The sequence below is a fragment of the Psammomys obesus genome, unplaced genomic scaffold (genome assembly GCF_907164565.1).
Source record: "Psammomys obesus unplaced genomic scaffold, mPsaObe1.curated_primary_1811, whole genome shotgun sequence".
In the NCBI taxonomy this organism is placed as follows: Eukaryota; Metazoa; Chordata; class Mammalia; order Rodentia; family Muridae; genus Psammomys; species Psammomys obesus.
In genome coordinates, this window is record NW_026586662.1 from 9,301,003 (window position 1) to 9,326,160 (window position 25,158).

Genomic DNA, 25,158 nt, shown 5'->3' on the forward strand with positions numbered 1-25,158 from the left:
GGGAATCGTTTATTCCAGACTCTTTCCTGCTGGTGGAGAGGGTCTCATCCTAGGGTTTGGGGGCCTGGAGTAACCTAACATAGTTTTTATTTTGTCTTGTGTGATAGACCAAGTGACAGTAGAAGGCAATCTAAAAAAGTTTCTGTGAGTAGTTTACGAATAAAGTAAAAACCGTTAAGTATGATGGATAATAAGGAGGGAGGATGAAAGGAAGAATGAGGAAAAGAGGAAGGGAAGGAAAGAGATAAGCCAGGATGGCAGAGAACAAGGAGTCAATCAGAGAAGAGGACTCATTGCTGAAGTCTCTGGTCTCTAAGTCTTTGGGCCCCATCTTGAACCAGTTTTGATCTGCTGTGATGTAGAAACAAGTCTGTTCCCTGAGGAGGGCAGGAATTCTGTTGTGGGCAGCAGCCAAGGACGCCTAGCCCTCTGGTTTTGAAGCACCGTAGCAGTCCAAAAAGTAGAATTGATCTTAAAGATGTCAAGATGTTCTGGAATTTCTTTAAAGCTAAGAGCTGATGAGGCAGAAAAGTTAATTGATGGGAAAATATGTCTAGCATGACTGCCCTTGCCATGAGGCTCCCCAAAGCCAGTAAGAAGGGGATGCTATGGATAGCCCTTTCCTTTTACTGGGATAGAGGTCAGTGTAGGGTGGGGTATTTGGTAGTTGAGAGCATGGCCGGTTACAAGTCCTCATCCTATGTAGTCGGAGAGACATGGCATGAGGTCAGAGCAGGTTACTAGATAACTCGCTTTTCGGTTGTGCCATAAAGGGATGTCCTAGGGCTAAGGGTTGAAATTTGACTGGAAGAGATTGGCCAGTTGTAGGTTTTGTTTGTTTGTTTGTTTTTCTGAACTATGAATATATAATTTTTTAAAGAAGAACATCATTAGTGAGAAATAGCTATGTCTGTGGAGTATAGTTCTTTGAAATGTTAAAGAAATGTACCAATCATTTTAACCCTGGTTACTCTTTTTGTTGGTTGCTTTAGCCCATGCAGGGGTGACCACTAATCACTTCAGCAGTCAAGGCCAGTTGAAGAGCTGGTCGCCAGGCATCACTTGAGCTTGGAACCTCTGGCTCCCCAAGTCTTCCTCTTTCCAGTTATTCCATGGATTTGAGAATAAGTAAAATCCTTGTTGCTTTACTGGGAAGTGTAGAGGAAATAGTTTTCCTCTTTGTTGACCATCATCTTTGTAGACTGGAAATTGACTAGAGTTCACTGGTGCCCGCTTCAAGTCCTCCCTGAGCAAGATGGCAGGTGATACCCCACAGTTACAGAGCAACTGAGAGATGTCCCACAGTCCTCTGAAACTTAGCTGAGCTGAGAGGACAAATAGGAAAATATTGTCCCTTTTAATCCCTCTGTCCACCACAGTATATACCTCTAAGTATGATTATTGAAAATCTAGAAGATCAATTATACAAGTTTAATATTTTTAACTACTGTATAAAAATTTAAAGCCCAGATACTTTTAAAACTTTGATTAGACACACATAGTAGCCAGTCCTTGTAATGGTTGATCTCTGACCTTAGAAACTTTAATACCATATACATCATCTTTAAATCTCATTTTTATAACCTGCATAAACTTTGTAGATTTTCCCCCGTTCTAGAAACATGCAACCATCTCAATCTTTACACACAAATATTTTTATTAAAACAACGTAAATGTTTACATTCTTTAAACATTTTGTTTTATCTGCGGGTTTCTTGTCTTTGTTAATACCATATTAGAGTCACAATAACATTAATAAATTTACCATTCATTGTGAGAACCAATTGTTCCCTGATTAGGGGCACTAGGCAATACTGAATCCCTTCCTCAGAAGGTACCTGTGACAAACCAGTCTGATTTTCTCAAAGTTCACTTGGGAAACAATGAATTTACTGGGCTTACTTACAAAGCCTAGGTAAGTGGTTCCTGACATCTCAAAAACAGTTATACTGGAAGGCCAAAGAAACTGGTGTCTGGTATCAGCAAAGGGTGGCAGCACCGGACTGGGATATACACACCCAATCAGCAAGAAGTGAAGGCAGGCAGACAGGCAACACTCTTTCCCTGGGCCTCTTTAGATCTGGCCACACACCGGAAAGTGCTGTCCACTCAAAGGAAGGTTTACTCATTAGTCATTTCTGGAAATGCTTTCACAGACCCACCCAGGGGTATGTCCCTTTTTTGCTCCCAGATCCTGTCGAACTGACAATCAAAAATTTACCATCACCGTATCAAAGATAATTCTTTACAATCTGCCAATATATATGGTATATATATATATACCATATATATGACCATCTCTATTACAGGCAAATACGTACCGATGTATAACTGCCCTGCAGTAAGAGAATTCTTCCAGGGGTTTTTTTTTTCTTCTTATAACTGAGATGACAATAGCCATATACTTTATGGCATAATACAGTATGACACAGTATGACTTTAGATAAGGCATCACATGGCTAGAAAAGATTTTAAGCAAGCTTATTCTCACGGTCATATACTTAATGACATTTTGCAACCCCTTACTTAGTTTCTTGAAGTAGTATAAAGATGCACTATTCAAAATGCTAATAAAGACTGCAAGCTTACACTGCTCCCAATAGAACTAAGATATTTAATATGAATGTGACTGTCATTTGCATAGACGGCAGGGAGAGTTCAAGTTCTTAAAAGCACCGTACTTTGTCGGAGTTTTAAACAAAAAACAATGAGTTCTTCTGCATGACGGGAGCTTCTGCTGAGAACGCAGAGTGTTCTGAGACTTGTCCAAGAGTGGGCCTAGTAACCGTGAGTACCCTGTTTACTATGTGAGAAAGATGCCTCAAGCAAATGCAATGGTACCTTGAGTCACTGCACCCTCTTAAAAGACTCATAATAGTTATTATCATCCTTAAGTTGAAAATCCTAAGACAGAATTTTTATATGAGCATCAGGAGCTCAAAAATGCAAATCAGAAGAAAGGAAGGTTGTTACAAAGAACTCCAGAGTATATGACAGCAAGGGAGAAATGCTGGCTCTTTTTAAGACAATAATGACAAAAAGCAATCGGGGCACCATTTTTTTTTTAATGTCATAGGACGGCCAGAAATGTCAAATACAAACAGTGAACTGTTTAATCAAAATAAAAATAGCTGATGATATATTGGCCAGGAAATGTATATATATAATTATATTTACAGCAATAAAATTGCAGGGTGAGCATGATTTTAGAAACAGAAAATAAACTTAGGCCCAAGAGACCAGGATCCAGGGTTACACCTACAGTTCTGAAACCTCCCACGTACCGGCTGTAGCATTGCCTGTGTGAACAGCAAGCTGAGGGAAAGCCAGTGTGTCTGCGTCCGCACGGGCACAACTCCCCCCATCTTACGGCTAAAGTGCCAACCCACAGATCTTGCCTCCACAGTGTTTTGAAAAGCAGTGTGCGCGTGGACTGCAGAGGAACGCCGAAGTCTCCTGAGCATCTCACTCACTGGTAACATCTTAGCCACCCTTCACCTCTTTTTTAGAACCGGAACAAAATGTGGCGAGGCGGCGAGCACACAGAAGCGCTGTTCTGTTCTGCATGCTTTTCACTTACTGCTTATCACGGTACTCAGCCTGCGGACCCGGCGCACCAGCAAATGTGGGAGTGAGTTATGCTGGTATCGTCAGTTTCCAAGGCAGTGGGTAAACCACTTCTTAGACTTATTTCTTTAAAATCTTTAATTTTTTTTAACATATCTAACATTTCAGTATACTCAAGAGGGAAAGCTGAAAGGAAGAGAAGACGTGTTGTATTTTTAAAACGTTGTTGTGCTATATAGTATTTATTTTGAGCTCCAAGATTATCATGGCAGTATTACTTAACCCGCTATCACAAATAAGACACAGACACCTGTTAGACTTTATAATTGCCTTATTTACCTTGGGCTGGGCAGACATTCCTACCTACGCTGTTTGAATCACCTCACCATCCATCTCCCAGCCCCTATCCAATGCCATCCTCCTTAACCATCCTACCTTCCATCCATAATCTTATGAATACTTGCTTTCATTCTTTATGTGGGGCTTTTCACGCCATTATTGGAGTCTTTTCTCCAGGCCCCACGAAGTTTCTTCTCCAGGCTAACCCATCAATGGCATCCTCCTTCCACTCTTCCGGGCCATCTGTTTCCCATGATCCTCTCTTGAACCCCAAGCCAGGGAAGCTTAGCCACGTCTACCCCATTCTGCCCTAAGGCTGTTTAATCAACCAATCAGATATGTCTTAGGCCGATTTACAAAACAAAGATAGATGTGACCAGATTTTATGGGCCAGTAACACGCATCAGACCAACCACCAACAAAAGAGTAAAGAGATAAGAAGAGAACTTTTCCTTTAAGTGCTCACACGAATAAATGAACAAGTTTAACCCAGAATTCAGGGACCTTCTTAAGCATCAGGACGCTTGGCAGCCCAATGCCCTGGCCCTATGGCTGCAGGAGACTGAACAGAAGCCAGGGCCAGCACTGTAATACTTCAGGAATCATGTCCAGATTCTTCGAGACCTCCAACCTCAGCTTCTTTCCCAGACCCAGGGAGGTGGTCGGCTGTGACGTGGGCAGTATTTCTTGTACCCTTGGTCCATGGTGTTTCCTGGACACTCTTCAGTCCGAGGCATGCAGGCGCACATTACAGGACTTGCCAACCCTCACCCCTGAAGAAAAGCCAGGGCAAGACTGCCACATGACAGAAGAGAGTACACCCCAGCACACCTAAAGGCAGTTTCCAGTGTCTTGTCACCCCCAGAGCAGGGAGACATTGAAAATGCACCATACCTCTATAAAGAAATTGGGGAGAGTAAAGTCTGGGGCGTGTCATCGGATCTGGAGCAGAAAAAGAGTGTTTTGCTTTCGTAATTTTACCACCTACATTCTAAAAAGAACCAATGTGCCGATCATAAAGCTTCGCTGGCAGTGGGATGGGCCGGCAGCAGAGTCAGGGCAGATGTGGGAGGGAACACAGAGCAAGTACCGGCTGCTGCTCCCTTGACACCAAAGCAAATGCTGAAGGACAAGCTGTGTAAAGCGCACAAGCCCCCATCCCTCCCCCTCTCTCCATCACATACTCCCAATCTTTTACAAAACAGGAATAATGGAAAATAACATTTTTATTCTGGAGAAAACAAAAGCATCTAAAAAATTATTTTCAAGGAGAAATAAAGAGACACAAGTGTCTTCATTCTGACCACCTTCCACACAGAGGTCAGGTAGATTGGTTTACATGCCTACACAAGCTCCAGCCTGTTGCAGACATTCCCCCCAGGACCCCCAAGAAAGGGAAACAGTTCATTTTCAAAATCATCAGAAGCAATCATCAGTTGTAGAAAGAAAACAATCACACTTGACTTTCCGGAAATACTAGTTTTAGATGGAGTCCTTGAAAAATAAATCATAATCAATGTTGTACCAAGTACAGAAGGATAAAACAAAAAGCAAAAAGGCTTGAAGAACGCGGAAGGGAGCCCATGGCTCCATTCTCACATGGATCGCAGCTGGTGTCTCCACAGAGGTCACATGAGGACAGCTTCACCTTGGAGTTGTAGCTTCTCACTGCCTGTCTCCCTGTTCAAAGAGACAGACATCAGGGTTATGTGTCTCCTTTGCTGAGAAAGCGTCATTCTGCTGAGCCTAAGTGTATCGTGAGGCAGCTGTTCTTCGCCCGGTTTATTTTTCTTTATCAGAAACAAATGGAATGCTCAAAGGGGGGCACAGACTGCAGACAAATGCCAAGAAACAATGTGTTCGGCACAATCCATCTACAAGCAGTTGGCCTGCACTAAAAGGCAGCAAATAGCCGGCAGCTGCCATGCGCAGCTGCAGACGCTACTTTAATCTCTAACTGGAGGAGGAAGAATTTTAAATCTTGAGCCGTTTAATCTTCTCAAGAGTTTATTTGGGGATGGCACTGTCTACTCCATTAGAACTCCTGGGAAGAGTATTCAACCCAGGGACAGGCTATCAAACACTCAGGTTCATTCAGGTACAATTCCACAGCATAAACTAATATTTTTAAAGTACTGCATAAATAACCTATATATAATAAGCTCACCGAAAGGAAAACAGCTCTGTTTCAATGTTTTAAAACACTGAATGCATAGTAACTAATAACTACTCCATTTGGGGTATTATTTATATTATGGATAATATTTTTAAAAATATAAAAGGGAAGGGGCTGGAGAGATGGCTCAGAGGTTAAGAGCACTGACTGCTCTTCCAGAGGTCCTGAGTTCAACTCCCAGCAACCACATGATTGTGAGCCACCGCTAATGAGATCTGGTGCCCTCTTCTGGCATTAAGGTGTACATGCAGATGGAGCTGTCATATATATTGAATGAATGAATGAATAAATAAATAAAAAATAAATAAATAAATAAATCTTTAAATATATATATATGGTACATATCACACTATAAAAAGCACAATGAAAAACAAAACATTTAAAAAACTTTAATACAATTCTATTTTTCATGATTTTTAAGGACCATTTTTTGATACCACAAATGTATTTTCAGGTACTTTGTGAAAAATTAGTAGATTGAATTTCTCTTCTGTTCATTAATTTCGTTGTAAAATCATTCCCTCAGAAGTTGTTTTCTACAAAAAGTGTACATATATATATATATATATATATATATATATATATATATATATACCCCACACACACACATATATATATCTTGAACCTTTTCATTTTTAAATGCTTAAAATATTTTCTATACACCTAAAGAATATCAGTTGTGGGATTTTTGCAACTAGATTAAATAATGCTTTGGATAGATAGAGACTATCATTAGGCATATCCTGTCCCTTCACTTCAGGAAAAAGGTTTAATGTCTGTGTTACCAAACATCCCACAAGACCTTGGGTGCATCCTCATCAGCAGCAGTAGCTGGAAGCAGAGGACATGAGAGCCCGGCTTCTGTCCTGGCAGAGAGAACTACCAGCACTAGACCTTTGTCTTGGTTACTCTACCACGCACCTACCAAAACTGCAAGCCGGTTCACCTTATTTCCAGTGAAACTTTCTGCAACTACCCGCTCTATGCTTATCTTCGCCCTTCTTGTGCGTTCCAATGTCTCTGAACACCGTGAGCGCTGTGGCCATGAGCACACTCACACAGCTTCGCTGTGAGTTCAGTTTTTCATAATTAACTTGGGAGTCTGCTAGGCCAGCTGACGCCTTTCATGATCTAAATCAATTAATTCTATTCTATAAAATAAGGTTACCTGTTATGGTTAATTTTTTTTTTAAACTTGTGTTTGTTTCTCTTAGTTTCTCTCTTAACTGGCTATCACATAAATAATCGAAACTCTTGTATATTTTTTTAATAATAAGTTTCATAACATAGTAACTGAGCAGTTATTACTCTATTCTTAACCATCTAACCTAATTTGGCTTCCTCCTAGCGTATATCCAAGAGATGCTTGCCCTTCGTAGCTTTTCTTGCTGAGCTCCTTCTCCTAGGCACTACTGGACATCTGCCCATGGCCAAATCCCCTATTTCCTCCTCCAACTCCTCCTCCCCCGCCTGGCAGGAAGTCCTGCCCTCTTTTCTCCCCTGATCAGCAACTGGCTATAAGCTGCCTTGTTGGCATATCCTGGGAGAATTGAGGAGCAGTGTTTAAACAACATGGAGACAGGAGATTCTTAGAACAAGGACTGCAACCAGATAATAGGGGGTATAGAAATCAGCATTTGAATTACACAATAACCTTATGCCTACAGTTATCAGTCAAACGAAAGAAGCTTGAGTTATCAGTCCCAAGCATTCAGTTTTTCTACACACACACATACACACACACACAAAGTTATAATGTACAAGTTATACCAAAACACTCAAGTTCCTGGTGAAGAACTAACCCCCATGCCATTACTCCACTCCTAAGGAATGTCCCCTTCAGAGCAGGGGGGTCAGACAGAATTCGGATTGGAAAGAAGCAAAACCTTGGAAACCAAACATAACTAGACACTGTTGGTTTTTCTTGTGAAGTCTGTAACTGTGGCGTAAAACACTATGAGTAAAATATCACTTTTTACCATTTCTTTGTTAAATGATGCGATGTGAGCCTCATAAATTGTCGGTCGTATTTATTTACAGACAGCCTGCCTCCTGCATCTCTTCCATCCATACTTCTTCCTCTCAAAACTAATCCAGTGAGATGGTCGCTTTATATGAGTAAAATGCCTGCCTTGATTTCTAAAGTCTTGGGAACCCCAGACCCCACTTACTTGGTTCATAGTAGTCCACTATGGATACTGAAGCATCTTGAGTATTTGAAACTTTGTAGTTTCTCACAGCAGGAATAGCAACACAAAACTGGGTTTCATTTACCTTAAAAAGTACAAAAGATTTGAATGAGTTGGTACACTACATACTCATAAAAAAAAAGTCAAAGACATTATTTTCTTTCATTTTAGGAAATAAATAGAAACTAATATCTAAGGAGAGTTTTTCAGTTTCTACAGTTAAGAACTTACTATAAACTTATATTATTTCATTCCAAAACAACACTCGAAAGATAGGAATGGTTCCTAGTCCTATTTTACTTAAAAGAGCTTGTTGAGATTTAGAATTATTTAGTAAATGACCAGCTTGCTCCTGGGACCACCCAAATCCATGTCTCAGGCAGTGCATCTCAATTCCAGCTACTGCTAATGATCCAGAGAAGCCTAACTCTGCAGACAGTGGCCGGCCCATAAAAGAAGCCCAGAGAGACCTTAGGTGAAGGGGTGCATGCCACAGCTCATGAGGGACTGGTTTACTGCTGGTGGAAATGAAAACTGGTCCAGCTATCATGGAAATTGTGTGTGTGTGTGTGTGTGTGTGTGTGTGTGTGTGTGTACACGCTATCCCATGACACAAACATACCACTCTTGAGTATTGCCGAAAGGACTCTAATGGAACAACAACCTGCCCATTTATGTTTCTTCCTGCATTATTCATAACAGCCAGGAAAGGGAACCAGCCTAGATGGCCATCAACAGATGAACGAATAAAGAATATGTGTGGTATGCATACACAATGGAAGGCCAGTCAGTTTAGCAGTAAAAGGGATGGAATTGGAAATTGTTGTTAAACAAAGTCGGACCCAGAGTGATCAATAAATACCATATGTTTTCTCTCATCTGAATATCCTAGATTTTTATGCATGAGAGGAGGTGATGTAAGACATTAAACTAGAAAGAGGGGCGTGAAAAACGAGACAAAGGGTCCTGATGTGAGGAAAGGGTAACGGAGTATAGGCAAAATGAAAGCAGATAGAGAGGAAATTGGGTGAGATAAAGAGTGTTGGCTAGAGTGAGCAGTGGGATAGAGGAAGACAACAGGGAAGAAAGGCATAAAATCACATACATATGAAGGTGTCATAATGATACCCACTGCCTCCATTTACAAAAGGTAATCAAAAGAAGAAAGATGACGTAAAAGAAAACTGCTCATCAGGGCAGGCGAGATGGCTCAGTAAGTCACATGTCAGTTGTGCAAGCCAAGGTCCTAAGTGCAGAACTCCAGAATTTAAAAACAAAAGCCAAGCATGACAGCATGCTCCTGCCGTTTAGCACTTATGACGTGAGGACAGGCAAATCCCTGGAGCTCATTGATTGGCCAGTCTACATGGACCATAAGCCCCAGGGTGAGAGATTCTAACTCAAAACAATGAGGTGGAGAGTGACAGAGGAGGACAGCCAGTGTCAGCTTCTGAAGACCATATACACATGCGCACCAAATGAACACACAAAAGAAGTTGTTTATCTTCCAAATGTTTGTAAAATACTGCATATATATATATATATATATATATATATATATATATATATATATATATATATATATAGTAATATATATATAGTAATATATATATATATATTACTCCAATAAACAATTACTAACCTCTTTTTTCAAAATACCTTCCTTGGGTTCATTATTAAAGTAACTCTTGCTAATGTCATGGTAATATCTGTTTTTCAAGCTTGTGAGTATATGTGGTGTCCGTATGTCTGTATGGTGTATATGGATGGTGTATGTGTACGGTGGAATGGATACATCACCCGTGCACAGGGAAGCCAGAAAAGGGCATCAGGCATTCTGTTCTATCAATCTCCACTTTATTTTTATGCTGAACCTGGAGCTAGGCTGACAGCCAGTAAGACCCGGGGATCCTCCTGTTTGTGCCCTCCACAGTGACAAGGGTACAAGTGTAACCTGAGCTTTTGGGGTCCTGGGGACTGGAACTCAGGCCATCACATTTGTACAGAAAGAGCTCTTACTCACTGAGCCATCTCCTAGTCCCAGGGATGTCTTTTAATAGAGAAAAACATATGGTCGCCATATCAAAAAAGCTGAAATAATAATGACCTAATACTTTAATAGGCGGCCTGCCTCTAAACGCAATACATAGAGCTTTCACCAGTAAAGGTTTATGAAGCATCTTACTACTCACAGAATCCAAATAAAGGTTGAGTTTTCCATGGTCATATTCCACTTTCTTCACCACCTCGTTCAGAGGAATTGCATCTGAAGGTACAATAAAACCACTGAGAAGGTTAACCTCCATAAGAGCCATGCCACTCCTGGCTGAGTCCAAAAACCTGCATCAAAGAGACGAGGGAGAAAGAAAACCTTTAAGAAAAACTTCAACAAATGATCTTTATGTAAAAATTAAAGCGGCCAAATTTTACTCTAACTACTGCTCAAGCACAATAAAATTCACTACAGGAAACTTTAAAACAATGCTCATTTTCCTATAGTTGTCAGAGTCTCATAACTTGCACTGACACATGGGCTGAGAGCTAACGGTGGTTTCTCGACTAGGATGAAGTTCCTGCAACAAAGTGGGCATACACGTTAGAGCGGGTACAGTGCATAGCCGTTCAATAGAGTCTAGTGGTGCTCTGTACTGGCTCTAAACTGAGCATCTCTCAAAACACTGACATTCATCTCAAAAGTTGGTAGTGCCAATCTACCCAGTTGAAACCAACAAATTAAGAGCCACTCGGTGTAGACTCCAGCCTGAGAGGACACAGCGGATACTCAGTCACCATTTGGTGAACAAATGAATAAAACAAATCAAACAGAAAAAGCAGGGATGGTATTCCTGACCGATTCCAACTATTCTAGTAAGGCCTAAGTGAGACGCATGTAAAGATTTTGTTTAAGGTCCGGCATGTAGGTTTGTGATACATGTAGGTTCCTCCTCCTGATAGTAAATAATAACTTGATGTTTTTATTATTTAATAGAGACCAGTTGCAAGTTAAGTAAAGAACAATGGAAGTCCCGTTTCCTTCCCGGCTGAGAAGGAAGGTGTTGCAGAAATGCTAAGAGCCCCAGCTGCCGGTCAAAATGCACGAAAAGGGGAGGAATGGGGCAAACACATGGGACATTTCATCTCAGCCAAACAATGAGGTCCAACAATAGAACAGAAAGTAGTAAACGATGGGAAGACTCGGTTCAGGCAATGGCTAAGAGAGCTGAGCACCTAGATGTGACCTCATGACTTGGGAGATTTGAAAAGAGCAGGCAGCAAGGTCCCCGGCGCCAGTGTGTTTAATAGTTAACTCTCAACACCGACCAATGCTGGGGTGAGAAGACAGACTGACAGGGGAGAAACTGCAAAGCCTCTTGGTTCAGGAACTTTCTCGGGCTTGTCCTCAAAATCGTGTGCACAAGAATAAGCAAGAACCTGGAGAAGACAGCTTCACATGTCTGCAGGAATGGGGTTCGTAAGTGCTTCGGATACAAACCCATACCAGTACACAACTACCCAAGGCCAGAATCTTCTAAACTGGAGTGTTTTCAGTAACCCCTCCCCCCCAAAAAAAAAAAAACTATTTTTTTTGTTGCTAGATTTGCATGCTTTTATAAATTTTGGAACAAAAGTATAAAAGTAAAAGATAAATCTGAAGCCAAATGGAATGATTTCAACAGAGAATAACCATTTGTTACATGAATTATGATTGGATATTTTACAGCTTTCCTAAATTAGACTTAAGTTTTATTAGCTTATATTTTTTTATCACCGCCCGACACAGGATTTTGACTAGGTTTATAGAATTTAGTGTGCATCCCCTCTCCTGGGAATGGGCCCCAAATACAATCATAAGGCAGCTAGTTACACCCCCAAATACTGTGCCATGATCGAGCCAGTAGGCGCATCTCACCTGGTGGCTTAGACCTGTAACACACATGACCTACAGCAGAGTGATGTTACTGGTGAGTTTTTCTCCCTACAGCCTTACGTGGCACCTTCCAACATAATGAACACTAGCCGGGATGGGCAGGGGTTCCAGCTCACTCCACCTCAGTTTCTCTGTGTCCTGTATCCAAAATGTGTGGCGTCTTCAACAATCGGGTCTTACCATGTGGTTCTGATGAGCAACCAAGGAGCAATGGCAATAGCCTGCCTACTTTTAGGGTCCTCTGAGACCTCTCCAGCCATCAACTCCTAGGGAGACATTCCACAACTGGTGCTGGGGTTCCTGTTTGAAAGTTGGCCCAGTTGGTTAAAAAAAAAAAAAAAAAAAAAAAGTTTGTCACACAAGCTTGATAATTGGAGTCTGAGCCATAGAACCCCAGGCAGGAGGGAAGAATGAACTCCAGAAGGTTGCTCTCTGGCTTCCTTACGCACAACAGTGCCACATGCATGCGCCACAGAGACATATGGTAAACACGGCAGAAATAAAGAAGCAATGAAATTTTAGGGGTTGGAGAGACAGCTGTGTGGTTGAGAGCACTGATTGCTCTTCCAGGGGGCCTGGGTTCAATTCCCAGCACCCACAAAGTAGCTCGCAACCGTCTGTAACTCCCATCTCGGGGGATCTGATACTCTCTTCCGGCTTCCGTGAGCATCAGGCACACACGTGGTACATAGACCTAAACGTAGGCAAAACATGCCTACATATAAAAAATGAATAAATAACAAATTTTAAAATAATGAAGCACCATGTGCAGCCCGGTCTGTGCCCAGAACCCAGACAAAAAAAAAAAAACCAAGGGAATAAAGAAAGGGCAAACACAGAAGCTGGAGTCAGGCGGGCCACGCTTGCTCTGATGGAGCAGCATCAACAATGCAACTCAGAGTCTCAGTACTTGTAGTACGTAGAGCACAGGGGGATGGGTCAGCTCATCTCAGCAGAAGGGCGCAGCCATCCTGGAGGAGGAAGCTGCCGTTGCCTGCTTTTGCATACGCTGCCGACATTTTCTTTCCTCTTAGTGTAAAGACTTTGTTATTAGAAAGTCATTATCATAATTTACCATGTTGACCAGATGAAGGAGAAACAGCACATAATGACCTCAAGATATATAAAAATATCTGATGCAATAAATAATTTGGCATATGTAAATGTGCTCTTATATATTGATATTATGCTAAAATGATACTATAATTCTTCCTTGAAACTTTCCTCAAATAACTCTTCTAAAAAAACGTGCTGAATGTTTATTGTGTGGAACTTGAAGCTTTGAAATTTACATTCAGCCCTGTGTTGGAAATGGTGGTATTATTCCAGAAAGAAAATAAGTAACAAAATATTGAAACATTTGAAAGGAAGAATTTCAAATATCATTGACTATTTGGATAAGTGTGTGGCACAAAAATAGTAAATTATTTACAGATCAGCAACCAGGATGATAAAATTCGATGAATGGATAAATCTGACAAAGCACTTTTGAAAATAAACATTAACCATAATTTCAATTGATATTAAAGTAAACCACATGTATATGGTGAGGTTTATAAAGGAATGGTCCTTGCAGCATTTCTGGTAATAGCTCAAACCTCAGATGAACTCAGTACTCACAAAACAGGGAAGAGATAAATACTAGTATATTGATACACTAGACACTATTCAGTAAGGAAGTTGAACAAATTATCACTGCAGAGAATGACATGGTTAAATCTCACAAGCCTTGTGTTTTGTTTTATTTTGTTTTGTTTTGTTTTGATCAATCCTCATTAGAAAGACAAATGGGGTGGATATCTGTAGAGGGAGAACACAGGGAACAGGACAGGAGCCTACCACAGAGAGCCTCTGAAAGACTCTACCCAGCAGTGTATCAAAGCAGATGCTGAGACTCATAACCAAACTTTGGGCAGAGTGTAGGGAATCTTATGAAAAAAGGAGGAGACAAAAAGACCTGGAGAGAACAGGAGCTCCACAAGGATAGCAACAGAACTAAAACAATCTGGGCACAGGGATCTTTTCTGAGACTGATACTACGACCAAGGACCATGCATGGAGATAGAATCCCTGCTCAAATGTAGCCCATAGCAGCTCAGTATCCAAGTGGGTTCCTTAGTAAGGGGAGCAGGGACTGTCTCTGACATGAACTCAGCTGCTGGCTCTTTGATCACCTCCTCCTGAGCAGGGAACAGCCTTGCAAGGCCCCAGAGAAAGACAGTCCTGATGAGACCTGATAGGCTAGGGTCAGAGGGAAGGGGAGGAGGTCCTCCCCTATCAGTGGACTTGGAGAGAGGCATGGGAGGAGATGAGGGAGGGAGAGTGGGATTGGGAAGGAATGAGGGAGGGGGCTACAGCTGGGATACAAAGTAAATAAACTGTAATTAATATTAAAAAAATTTAAATTAAAAAAAAAACACTGCCAACATTTATCCTTAAAACAGAAGAGGCTTAGCCATTCCCATGGGTTGAGGAATCAGTCACTGACACGGCAATGCCGTGTCAACAATGTTCACTCAGGGCTTTCTCAGCTTCCCTCAATAACATAAAATAATTTTAAGAAATTGATTTTTTCTATCCCAAGAAAACTTGTGTACATTTTTAGCCTAAGATTGGCTTAAACGTAATTACCTGTTCTTCTAGTCTGGAATCTGTGGAGTGGTGATAAGAGACATCTCTTCAAAGTAACTCCTGAATTGACCACATTTGATAACCATAAAAATTAAGCCTTCAGATGTATTCTCTTCTAGGAGCTGTTAAACAGACACCTACCTTGTGCACACATTCAAATCCACATGATCGACATCATCCTTGTCTTTCACATTAACATCTAAATCAAAAGCTTCTTTTTCTTGGATAGACCTCAAACTTCTCAAAGAACGGGAACCTTTCACATTATAAAAAACATTAAGCTGCAATAAATTTTTACAAATTAGCATAGGTAAAATTATGGATCTTGGACAAGAATTAACAGCCACCACTTTATTAAACCACCAAGATTCTTAACTACATTGTAAAGATTTGTCTTTATACCCACAAAGAAGCGTAGCTCTCATCCTTCATCAAAAACACTATTTTTGAAAATTAGCATACGTGGTAAATTAACAGTAAGATGTTTTCAATAATCTAAATAGTAGGAAATTATTCTTTTGGTAATAAAACCAGTAAATATCATAATTTTCAAACTTTAAAAAAAAGTACCAGCTAAGAAGACATCATTAGCCAATGTGCTTAATAATGTTTGTCATTTTTATTGAGAAAATTATTAGGTAATATCCTCAAAAAAATGTCAGAATGCTGGGGATAATGTTTTTTGATTGTTTCCTCAAAGAATTCCCTTGAGGAAAAAAGGAAAGCTACAGACAACTTTCTTGAAAGCATTTACTGATTTATAATTAATTTACTAATTTGTAAGCTTTCCTACCAAAATGGAAGCTCAGAAACTCCCAGTAAGACAGAGCAAATTAAGATCTGGAGAGGACAGGAACTCCACAAGGAGAGCAACAGAACCAAAAAATCTGAGCACAGGGGTCTTTCCTGAGACTGCTATTCCAACCAAGGACTATGCATGGAGATAACCTAAGACCCCTGCACAGATGTAGCCCATGGCAGTTTAGGGTCCAAGTGGGTTCCATTGTAATGGGAACAGGGACTGCTTCTGACATGAACTGATTGGCTTGCTCTTTAATTACCTCCCCCTGAGAGGGAAGCAGCCTAACCAGTCCACAGAAGAAGACAATGCAGCCAGTCCTGATGAGACCTGATAGACTAGGATCAGAAGGAAGGAGAGGAGGACCTCTCATATCAGTGGACTTGGGGAGGGGCATGCATGCAGAGGGTGGAGGAAAGGAGGGATTGGGACCGGAGGAGGGAGGGAACCACAGGGGGAATACAAAGTGAATAAAGTGTAATTAATAAAGAATTAAAAAAAAAAGACAGAGCAAATTAAAATACCTGTCTAACTACTAAGATCTTTTTCTTCATAAAGCAAATTTCAAAGATGATAAAATAAGTGATAAATTTTAGGCCAACTGAGTCTTTTTCAGCACATCTTCTGTGCTATCTCTAACATGGAAGTCTCCATGGGAACACTGGAGTAATGCAAGGACCGGTATCTTTCTTAAAGCCCCCTAAATCTGAAGCTTAGGAAGGTGCTCAAATTTTCCTACGCTGCCTCATCCCAAACTCATCCCAAACTTTTAAATATTTAATTCATCCACTTATTTTGGAACTGATTTCGTAGAATTTAATGTTACCATGTAATGCTGCATTTCTCTTTTATTCTACTTGAAACATATATGTAAACATACATACATCTCAGAAGCAAACATCTGGTATCCTTCTTGGATTTAAACACTTTAAAAACTCTTGTTAAGCCTCCTAGGAATCCTAATTTTTCTGTTTTGTCACAATACAAATTTGCATCATCTTCCTTGTTCCTTCTGAATGTGTTACTCTGGACATTTTCTAATTCTTTTTTTTTTAAACTACAACAATTAATTTACTACGTATAATAGTAACTAAGATTATTCCTGGAGCCGTTGAAGAGCAGTTTTCTAACGTCTAAAAGTTGTCTGTTGTCTTCAGCCTTTCCATGGCATGCTGCTGCTCCTTTAGGGAGCGGTGTCATCAGACAGGATGACGAGGCTTGTCACTAGGGCAATGATTAACGTCTGTCTATAAGGATTGGCGTTTATAGTCGGCTGACAGTAAAGCTCGACCATCCACTCACACAGCTTCAAAAGAACTCATTCATCATTGCTTAGACTTTTAGTGCCCAAGTAGGTAACATTTACTACAAACCTGGCTGCTCTCTTTGCACTCTTTCCAGACCACTTATAAAAATATTTCTGGGTGATTAATATTTTTACATTTTCCCTCTTTTGCGAGAAATGCCTATTAGTCCCTCTCCCTTGTCTTCTGAATTTTGATACAGACAACAGACCAGTGAGCATTCGGACCAAAAGGTCCATATTTACCAGTGTTCTTCAAACCTCAAGCACCCATTACTTGGTGTCAATGACTTATCTGTTTGTCACTGATCAAAAACAGTTTCCAACCCATGCAGAAATTCCAACAAATGTAGTGATTTAAGAGTATCAAGTTTCCAGTTTTGTCTAAAGCATGCTGCATAGTTACTTTTGGATTAACTTTTTGCATCAAACAGCAGTCTTGGGAATAAGAGTCTCCCATGGTTCTTTGCAAAGAACCACATAAATCATTTCCTATTTTTCTTTACTTCTCACTGGAAAACATTCCACTTCATTATAATTGTTTTTTCTTGGTTTTTTAAAAGATGCACACCAACACGCACGCAGACACACACACACACACACACACACACACGCATGCATGCACATACGCATGCATACACACCTAAAATGAATAATCCCTTCCAAAGCTCTTAAGAATTATATGACAGTTTCCAAATTATATCTGTTGACAAAGTTGTCTTCCCTGTTGAGCAATATAGACACCCGATTAGTTTAATTTTACAGTCTGGCACAAATGTAGACATCCGGAAAGAGGGACTCTCAGCTGAGAAATTGCCTCCTCAAGTTAGACTGGCCAGTGCCATGTCTGAGGGGCATTTTTTTTATTAATTATTGCTGTACGAGGGCTCAGTTAACATGGGCAAGTGGTCCTGGATCATTTAAAAAAGCAAGCTGACGAAGCCAAGGGTGAAAGCCAGTGAACAGAACTCCTCCATGGCTTCTGTTCCTGCCTCCATGTTCCTGTTCTGCCTTTCCTCACTGACGGTCTGTAACTGAGATTAAGCCAAACAAACCCAAGTTGCTTGTGGCTACAGTATTTTACCACAGTAACAGGAAGCAAATGGAGATGCTAGTCTCTCAATAGAAGTAACGGCACCAGTATTTTTTTATAATTTATTTCTTTTATCACACATGCGCACACACACACACACGCACACGTGTTTGTGTGTGCGTGTGTGTGTGTGTGTGTGTGTGTGTGTGTGTGTGTGTGTGTGTAAAGGTGTCAAATCCCTTGGAACTAGAGGCACAGACGGTGGGTGAGCTGCCATGTGGGTGCTGGGAACTGAACCTGAGTTCTCTGGAAGAACAGTCAGTGATTTTAACTGCTGATCCATCCCTCCAGCCCACTGTACCAGTATTTTTAAAAAGTACCTTTTGGAACTATTCTGAAAAAGGGAAACAACTGGAAGAAACAGTGCGCGGGAAAAGTGTGGGTCACTAAGAGTGTGAATGTGAACAAAATATGTTGTGTGTTTGTATGAAAACGCCAAACTAAAACCTGCTGCTTAACATAATTAATATAGGCTCTAAAAATGGCTTTTCTCTCTAGCAGCTGTTTTATGACCTTCTAGGTGCTTGCTTGGTTTGTTTCACCCGAGCACGTAGTCATTTTGGCCCTATCACTTATTCTCCTGGGTTTCCATAAAGATTATTTTTACAGGTTCCATGATATGTATATTTCTTTAGTATGATTACTCCAGTTAGTACTTTTCATACTATTCCCCTTTAATTGCAGCGCTTACTGTACCATCAAAAGTAGGTTTATTAGCATTTTCACCCTATATCATGGCATCAAACATAATCATGCTCTAATTTTTGAGCTTATTATTTTATGAGGTTTTACCTTAAAGAAACACATGTAAGAAGTGGGAAATAGTAAGAGCTGGAGGGGACGGGAACTCCACAAGGAGAGCAACAGAACAAGATAATTTGAACACAGGGAACTTCCCAGAAAATCATACTCCAACCAAGGACTATTCGTGGAGATGACCTGGAACCCCTGCACAGGTATAGCCCATGGCAGTTCAGAGTCCAAGTGGGTTACATAGTAATGGGAAGAGGGACTGCCTCTGACATAATCTGATTGGCCTGCTCGTTGATCACTTCCCCCTGAGGGGGGAGCAGCCTTACCAGGCCACAGTAGAGGACAATGCAGCCACTTTTGATGAGAACTGATAGACTAAGATCAGAAAGAAGAGGAGAACCTCCCCTATCAGTGGACTTGGGGAGTGGCATGCATGCAGAAAGGGGAGGGAGGGTGGTATCGGGAGGGGAGGAGGGAGGGACTTATGGGGGGATACAAAATGAATAAAGTGTAATTAATAAAAAATTAAAAAATTTAAAAAAAGAAACACATTGTCTATCAAGACAACTTATAAAGCCATACTGACCTTCATATTCTTAGATAAATATTAAGAATTTATAATTAAAATACATATTTGTTATCAGATCATCATAGCACAAATTCTATCAACTACAAACATGTGTTTTTAGTTTCATTTTAAATTTTGACTCTGTGTGTGTGTGTGTGTGTGTGTGTATGTGTGTGTGTGTAGGTGTGTGTGTGTGTCATACACACAGAGGACAGAAGGGTAAGATCCCTGTAGAGCTGGAGTTATAGGCAACTGTGAGCTACCTGACATGGATGCTAGAAATTAGCTCTTTGGAAGAGCAGCGTTTGCCCTTTACCACTAAACCATCTCCGTACCCCTCAACATCATAATTTTTGAACTGTACCTTTCAAATACAACGAACATGTACAAACCAGGCAAGGTGGCATGCGTCTGAAATCCCAGCACCTGGGAGACTGAGGCAGGAGGATCACAAGTTTGAGACCAGCCTGGGCTATTGCTGGGAGCAGTTGCATGCTGGATTGACAAAAGCAAGCAATGAGCTTCCTGAAGGCAGCCCACTCGTTTGTACCTGTCTGACTGAATGAATATACCCCTGTTTCAGGCAGAGCCCTAAGGGATTTTGCCTCAGTGCTGCTTGTTGTTGCTATATTGCCTTCAATGCTTGTCTCATATGCCTGGCGTGGTGCAACTGACCATGGATAGGCCCTCACTGTCTTAGAGCATATTATTCCTTCATAGTTGTGACTCTCTGTGAGGCAGATTTCCTACAGATGATTTTATAATTCCTGATAGCAATTCCTGAATTGATTCAAGTAAATTTTAAAACCCTCCTGCAGGGTAGCAAAAGCTGTTAGGAGCTCAATGAAGCTTCATGTGAATTACACCAAGAAGGAAAACAAGATTGAAACAAATAAATACTCAAGGAAATACATTCATTCTAGGTTTAGTCCAAGGATAAGGCCCAGGATTACACTGCGACAAGAAAGACCATATGAATACAGAAACAAAGAATAGTTATCTATGCAAGACAAACAGACACCCGTTTCTTGGAAAAACCTTAGTATAAAAAGCTCTTGCTTTGAACACAATGTACATTTGAAATAAGAAAAACATAAAACTTCTGCTTGGAACTCATAATGAGACTATAGATAAAGCCACTGCTTTAAATTTATAATGATTAAAGGTATCTCATTAAATATCGTTCTAATGAACAAACTTAGAATCTATAGTCCTACTCTAACTCCCTTTTTACCTAACGATTGTATCTATTTTTGAATGAGGTAATTTTTTCATAGATCATATAAAAACCCAGGACAGAAATAAAGTTGTTGGTTGATTGAAGATTTCCTCCATTCACCATCCACTAAATATGTGTCTGTCTGTCTGACTGTCTATGACTTTATGTTTGTTTATGAACGATCTGTGGGAGCTCCTTATGTTTCTGTGAATGTATGGTTTTCTCCTTTCTTTCTTCTCACTGAACCAGCAATCCCAATAGCAAGGCTACCAGCCTGAAAGATTAAGAGTTAAAGTACAGCACCCAGAGCCATGAGCTAATAGTTAAGAGTTAAGAAAGTTCAGTTTCTTGCCGTGACCTGAGGCCCCAGGGCCCCTAATAGCCAGAAAGCTTGAGAGTTAAAGTACAGAGAGAAATGCTAAAAGCAACCAGCTCCTAGCCCTGATAGACCTAGAGCAAAAGCCTTTGGACCCTCTTTTTCTCCAATGCTACTGTCCCATCTCAGCCACCCCGGACCCCGTGGATGTAAAGGCTCATTTTTTTTACAGGCTATAATTTGAGTATACAGCTGACTGTGTCTACATAGTAAGCCCATGTCTCACAGGAAGAGGGTTTCACATGAATCACACTGGAGGATTTCAACAGTAACTTCAAAAAGCAAGCAATCTCTAAGAGAGGTTTTTCAAGTAGACTGTCAATACAAATAATTATGGTCTAGTCTCTAGTTAGTAACTTTTCCAGTACTTCTCATTAAAGAAAAATACATATCATGCCTAAGTCACAGAAGTAAATCATTATGAATTTTATGTTATTTTTGTTAAATTTTCATGCATTTGGTGTAAAGGGGGTATGTATGCCATGGCATATGTGTGTAGGTCAAAGGGCAACTTAAGAGAATAGGTTCTCTCCTTCCACCATGTGGTTCCCATGGATCAAACTCAGGCTTGGCCGCGAGCGCCTTTATCCAGTGAACTATCTAACAGAGGGCCTCTGAAGACTCTACCCAGCAAGGCATTAAAGTGGATGCTGAGACTTATAGCCAAACTTTGGCCAGAGTTCAGGGAATCTAATGAAAGGAGGAGGAGATAGAAAGACCTGGAGAGGACAGGAGCTCCACAGGGAGAGCAACAGAACCAAAAAATCTGGGCTATGTGTCCTTTCTGGAACTGATACTCCAAACAAAAATCATTCACGAAGATAACTTAGAACCTCTGCACAGATGTAGTCCGTGACAGTGACAGCTCAGACTCCATATGGGCTTCCTAGTAAGGGGAACAGGGGCTATCTCTGACATGAACTCAGTGGTTGCCTTTGATCACCTCCCTCTGAGGGGGAGGGGGGAAGTAGCATTACCAGGCCACAGAAGAAGACTATGAAGGACAGTCCTGATAAGACCTGATAGGCTAGGGTCATATGGAAGGGGAGGAGGTCCTCACCTATCAGTGAACTGGGGAAGGGGCATGGGAGAAGATGAGGAAGGGAGAGAGGGCGGGATTGGGTGGGGATGAGGGTGGGGCTACAGCTGGGATACAAAGTGAATAAATTGTAATAAACAAAAATTATATCCAAAAAAAGAATTTCACACAAGCTATCTAAGTTAAAGACTGCGCAAAGAATTGTAACCTGAAGTCATACCTAACTGCAAAAAGTAATCAGTCATCACATATACATACCTGACATATAGCAAATCCCAAACCATGTGCAGAAATATTCACTACAGTGAGCTCTTCTGCAGCAAGCTGAAGAAAGGTGAGAGAGAGAAAGTGAGGGAGGCAAATTTTCAACCAACAAGTCTTTCCCGGTAGCACAGAAGTTCAGTGCTGTATCCCATTCTTGAGGCAGAGGTAGTGCTGGAGAAAGCTGGGAGCTCTGCATCAACCAGAAACCTGGGTGAATTGTGCTCCCCAAGCTCTCCAGGCTCCCTCACCCCAAGCCTTTGGGGAGGCACTTCAGTGCTCCTGACCAGGCTGCCCTCCTGTAGGAGCTGAAGAAACACGTCTCCCCTAACCTCCCATCATTGGGGCTGACCATGAATGTAATAGTACATAATCACTGGCTTCATCCTTCTTTCCCTGTGTCATTACTCCTCTTCTTCACTTATCGCTTAGCATAATCTTCTATTGATTTTAAGGTAAGATTTTCGAGCCTGTAATCCCAGCACCGCGAGGCAGAGGTAAAAAGAATTATGAGATAAAGCCCATCCTGAACTACATAGTAATTTCTATGCTGCCCTGGGCCAGCTGGCAAAACCTTCCCTCAAAAAGAGGGGAAAACGTAATAATAAGAATAAGAATAATAATGCTGCGTGGTTATGGTGCACATTTTTAATCCCAGTATTTGGGAGGCAGAGACATGTGGATCTCTGTCAATTCAAGGCTAGCCTGATCTACAGAGTGAGTCACTGGACAGCCAGAGCTATACAGTAAAACCCTGTCTCCCCCCCCAAAAAAAAAAATAATAATAATAATTCTACTCCTGAACCTCATTTCTTCCAAGAGAACAAGAGGTGTAGCTGAAAAGAATAATTATATGAACTAACGGAGTTAAATCCCAGATCTACTTTTCTGCCATATGGCTTTTTGGCCAGGTTTCACATATGTCAAAATTGTGGAAAGCATGCTTGGCCTGAGGCATAAATGCAGTAGCATATCTACTCAAACCTAGCACAGTATCTATGTAAAGTTTGGGACTCAGTGGGAATCACTCCTTCCCACAGTGAAGGTATGCAGGTTTTCTTCTTTTCTGCCCATCTTTCTTTCAAAGGACCCATCCCTTACACCCTTCCTTAGTTCCAAAAGTCCAGTCAAAAGGTGGGGGACAACCCATCTCCGTCTTTCTCTGGGGCTCTGGGAACAACTCTGGATTGAAGTCAGGAGACAAAAATTAAAGTAGTTTCCCAGGAATAAAGAACCATCTACGCAGAGTTTAAAATGACCTCTCCCCACCTCTGCCGTCTGTAGGAGGAAGCAGTTCTGTGTGTCAATCCGGAAGTATACAGGTCGCGGTGTGCTGGGCCCCGTGACAGTCACTTGTATGTCTGTATTTTCCATGTGCACCAGGGCTGAAAATTCAGATAGCGCCTTCAAGGCCACAACAGTATCCTGTTGAGAAAAGCAAAACGATATTGCATTTTTTTTTTTTTTTTTTTTTTTGGTGGGGGGAGTGTCCAAGAAGATCTCTAAAGAAAACATTCAGCAACGTTTGGGAACCTGCTGGACGGTGTTCCACCCTCCCGGGGAGGAGGTTTCTCCCTCGATCCTCTGTGGGCGTCTTGCTGGGATTACATAAGAGGCTGCACAAACTGCTACTACAACACAGACCTGAGCAACACGCTTAAGTGAGCTGCCCCAAACACAAAACAGCTAATACAGATGAGGAACCAAGTATTCCCTGTACACACCAGATATGAGGCTCAGATAAGAAAAGTATGAAAGTCACCGCCTTAAGCCTTTCATCTAATTTACTGAACTTGTAATCTAAGCAACTTTACGAAAAAGCGGCTATGATCTTCATAGATACTAAAAAAAAAATCTTTAATATCTTTAATAAATTTTAAAAATTTAAAAAAATCTTTAAAATCTTTAATAAATTTTTCCTGGAAAAAAAAAAAACAAAAAAAGAAAGAAAAACCTCTCATCTCTCACCTGCGTGGATACAAAACCTCCCAGGCTATTCCTTTGCCTGCTGAGCCACTTCATCACCGGGATTCCCTCAGAAATACGGTGCTGCAGGTGCGAGAGCAGCACGTAAGCGGCAACTTCAATGTCCAGGGAGCGGGGCTGCCAGGACTCAGAAAGCGAGGGGGTGGATGACAACCAGAACTGCGTGTCTCCTGGGAGAAAAGTATAACGTAGTGAGCGAACACCAAAAGGCTATGTTTTACAACCCCTAAATACCACATAAACCTGTATTACACGTTACACTGGAAGCTGTCACGGTGGATCAATTTTCATCCTCTTCTCGTGGCCTGCATTTGAGACCGTTTTGATTAAAATGTTATTCCCAGGGGAAATGCCGTATGTTTAATGCAGGACGAAACAGTTATAAGTAAAAAGGGGGGAAAAAAAAGCACACACAGGCTAAATATATAGATATAAAATTTCCCTTCTGCAAATGTTTAGGGTACTTGGGGAAGAATCCTGCTCCAGGGAACATATCAGTAACCAGCTCTCAGCTTCTGTGAGACACTCCCCCCCCCACACACACACACACCTTTTTCTGTCTCCTCAAAGCTTATGTTATAAATCCAAAGCCCAAGCCCCGAGAAAAACGGCGCGGCTCCACCCAGGTCGACAACCTTCCTGAGATAATCCTGCTCTAACCCTCTAGACCGGCCCTGGGTGGGGGCCCTCCGCTCGTTTTCATCTACGAAGATAGTGATTACACTTCCGTGGAACGTGCATCGCAGCCCAGCACGGAACAAATGCCACGTACCACTTCAGCCTCTGGAGAGTGAAGGAATGAGAACTGAATCTAATCATCAACATTAGTCCCTTTTAGAATTACTCTCTCTCTCTCTCCTCTCTCTCTCTCTTCTCTCTCTCTGTGTGTGTGTGTGTGTGTGTGTGTGTGTGTGTGTGTGTGTGTGTGTGT

The 25,158-nt window shown here is 41.3% G+C and overlaps 1 protein-coding gene across 1 annotated transcript in view; it reads right to left on the bottom strand.

Annotated features, from left to right (window-relative positions):
• Positions 1 to 3,081: 3,081 nt before the first annotated feature.
• Cd109 (CD109 molecule) overlaps positions 3,082 to 25,158 on the bottom strand; it is a 106,546-nt gene continuing 84,469 nt past the window's right edge. The window contains exons 27-33 of the mRNA XM_055602473.1: positions 24,210 to 24,397; positions 23,511 to 23,666; positions 22,239 to 22,304; positions 14,972 to 15,111; positions 10,464 to 10,611; positions 8,254 to 8,356; positions 3,082 to 5,586 (exon numbers count right to left, since the gene is read on the bottom strand). Coding sequence (XP_055458448.1) covers positions 5,420 to 5,586; positions 8,254 to 8,356; positions 10,464 to 10,611; positions 14,972 to 15,111; positions 22,239 to 22,304; positions 23,511 to 23,666; positions 24,210 to 24,397 — 968 coding nt within the window. The 3' untranslated portion in view covers positions 3,082 to 5,419. The remainder of the gene's footprint in view (positions 5,587 to 8,253; positions 8,357 to 10,463; positions 10,612 to 14,971; positions 15,112 to 22,238; positions 22,305 to 23,510; positions 23,667 to 24,209; positions 24,398 to 25,158) is intronic.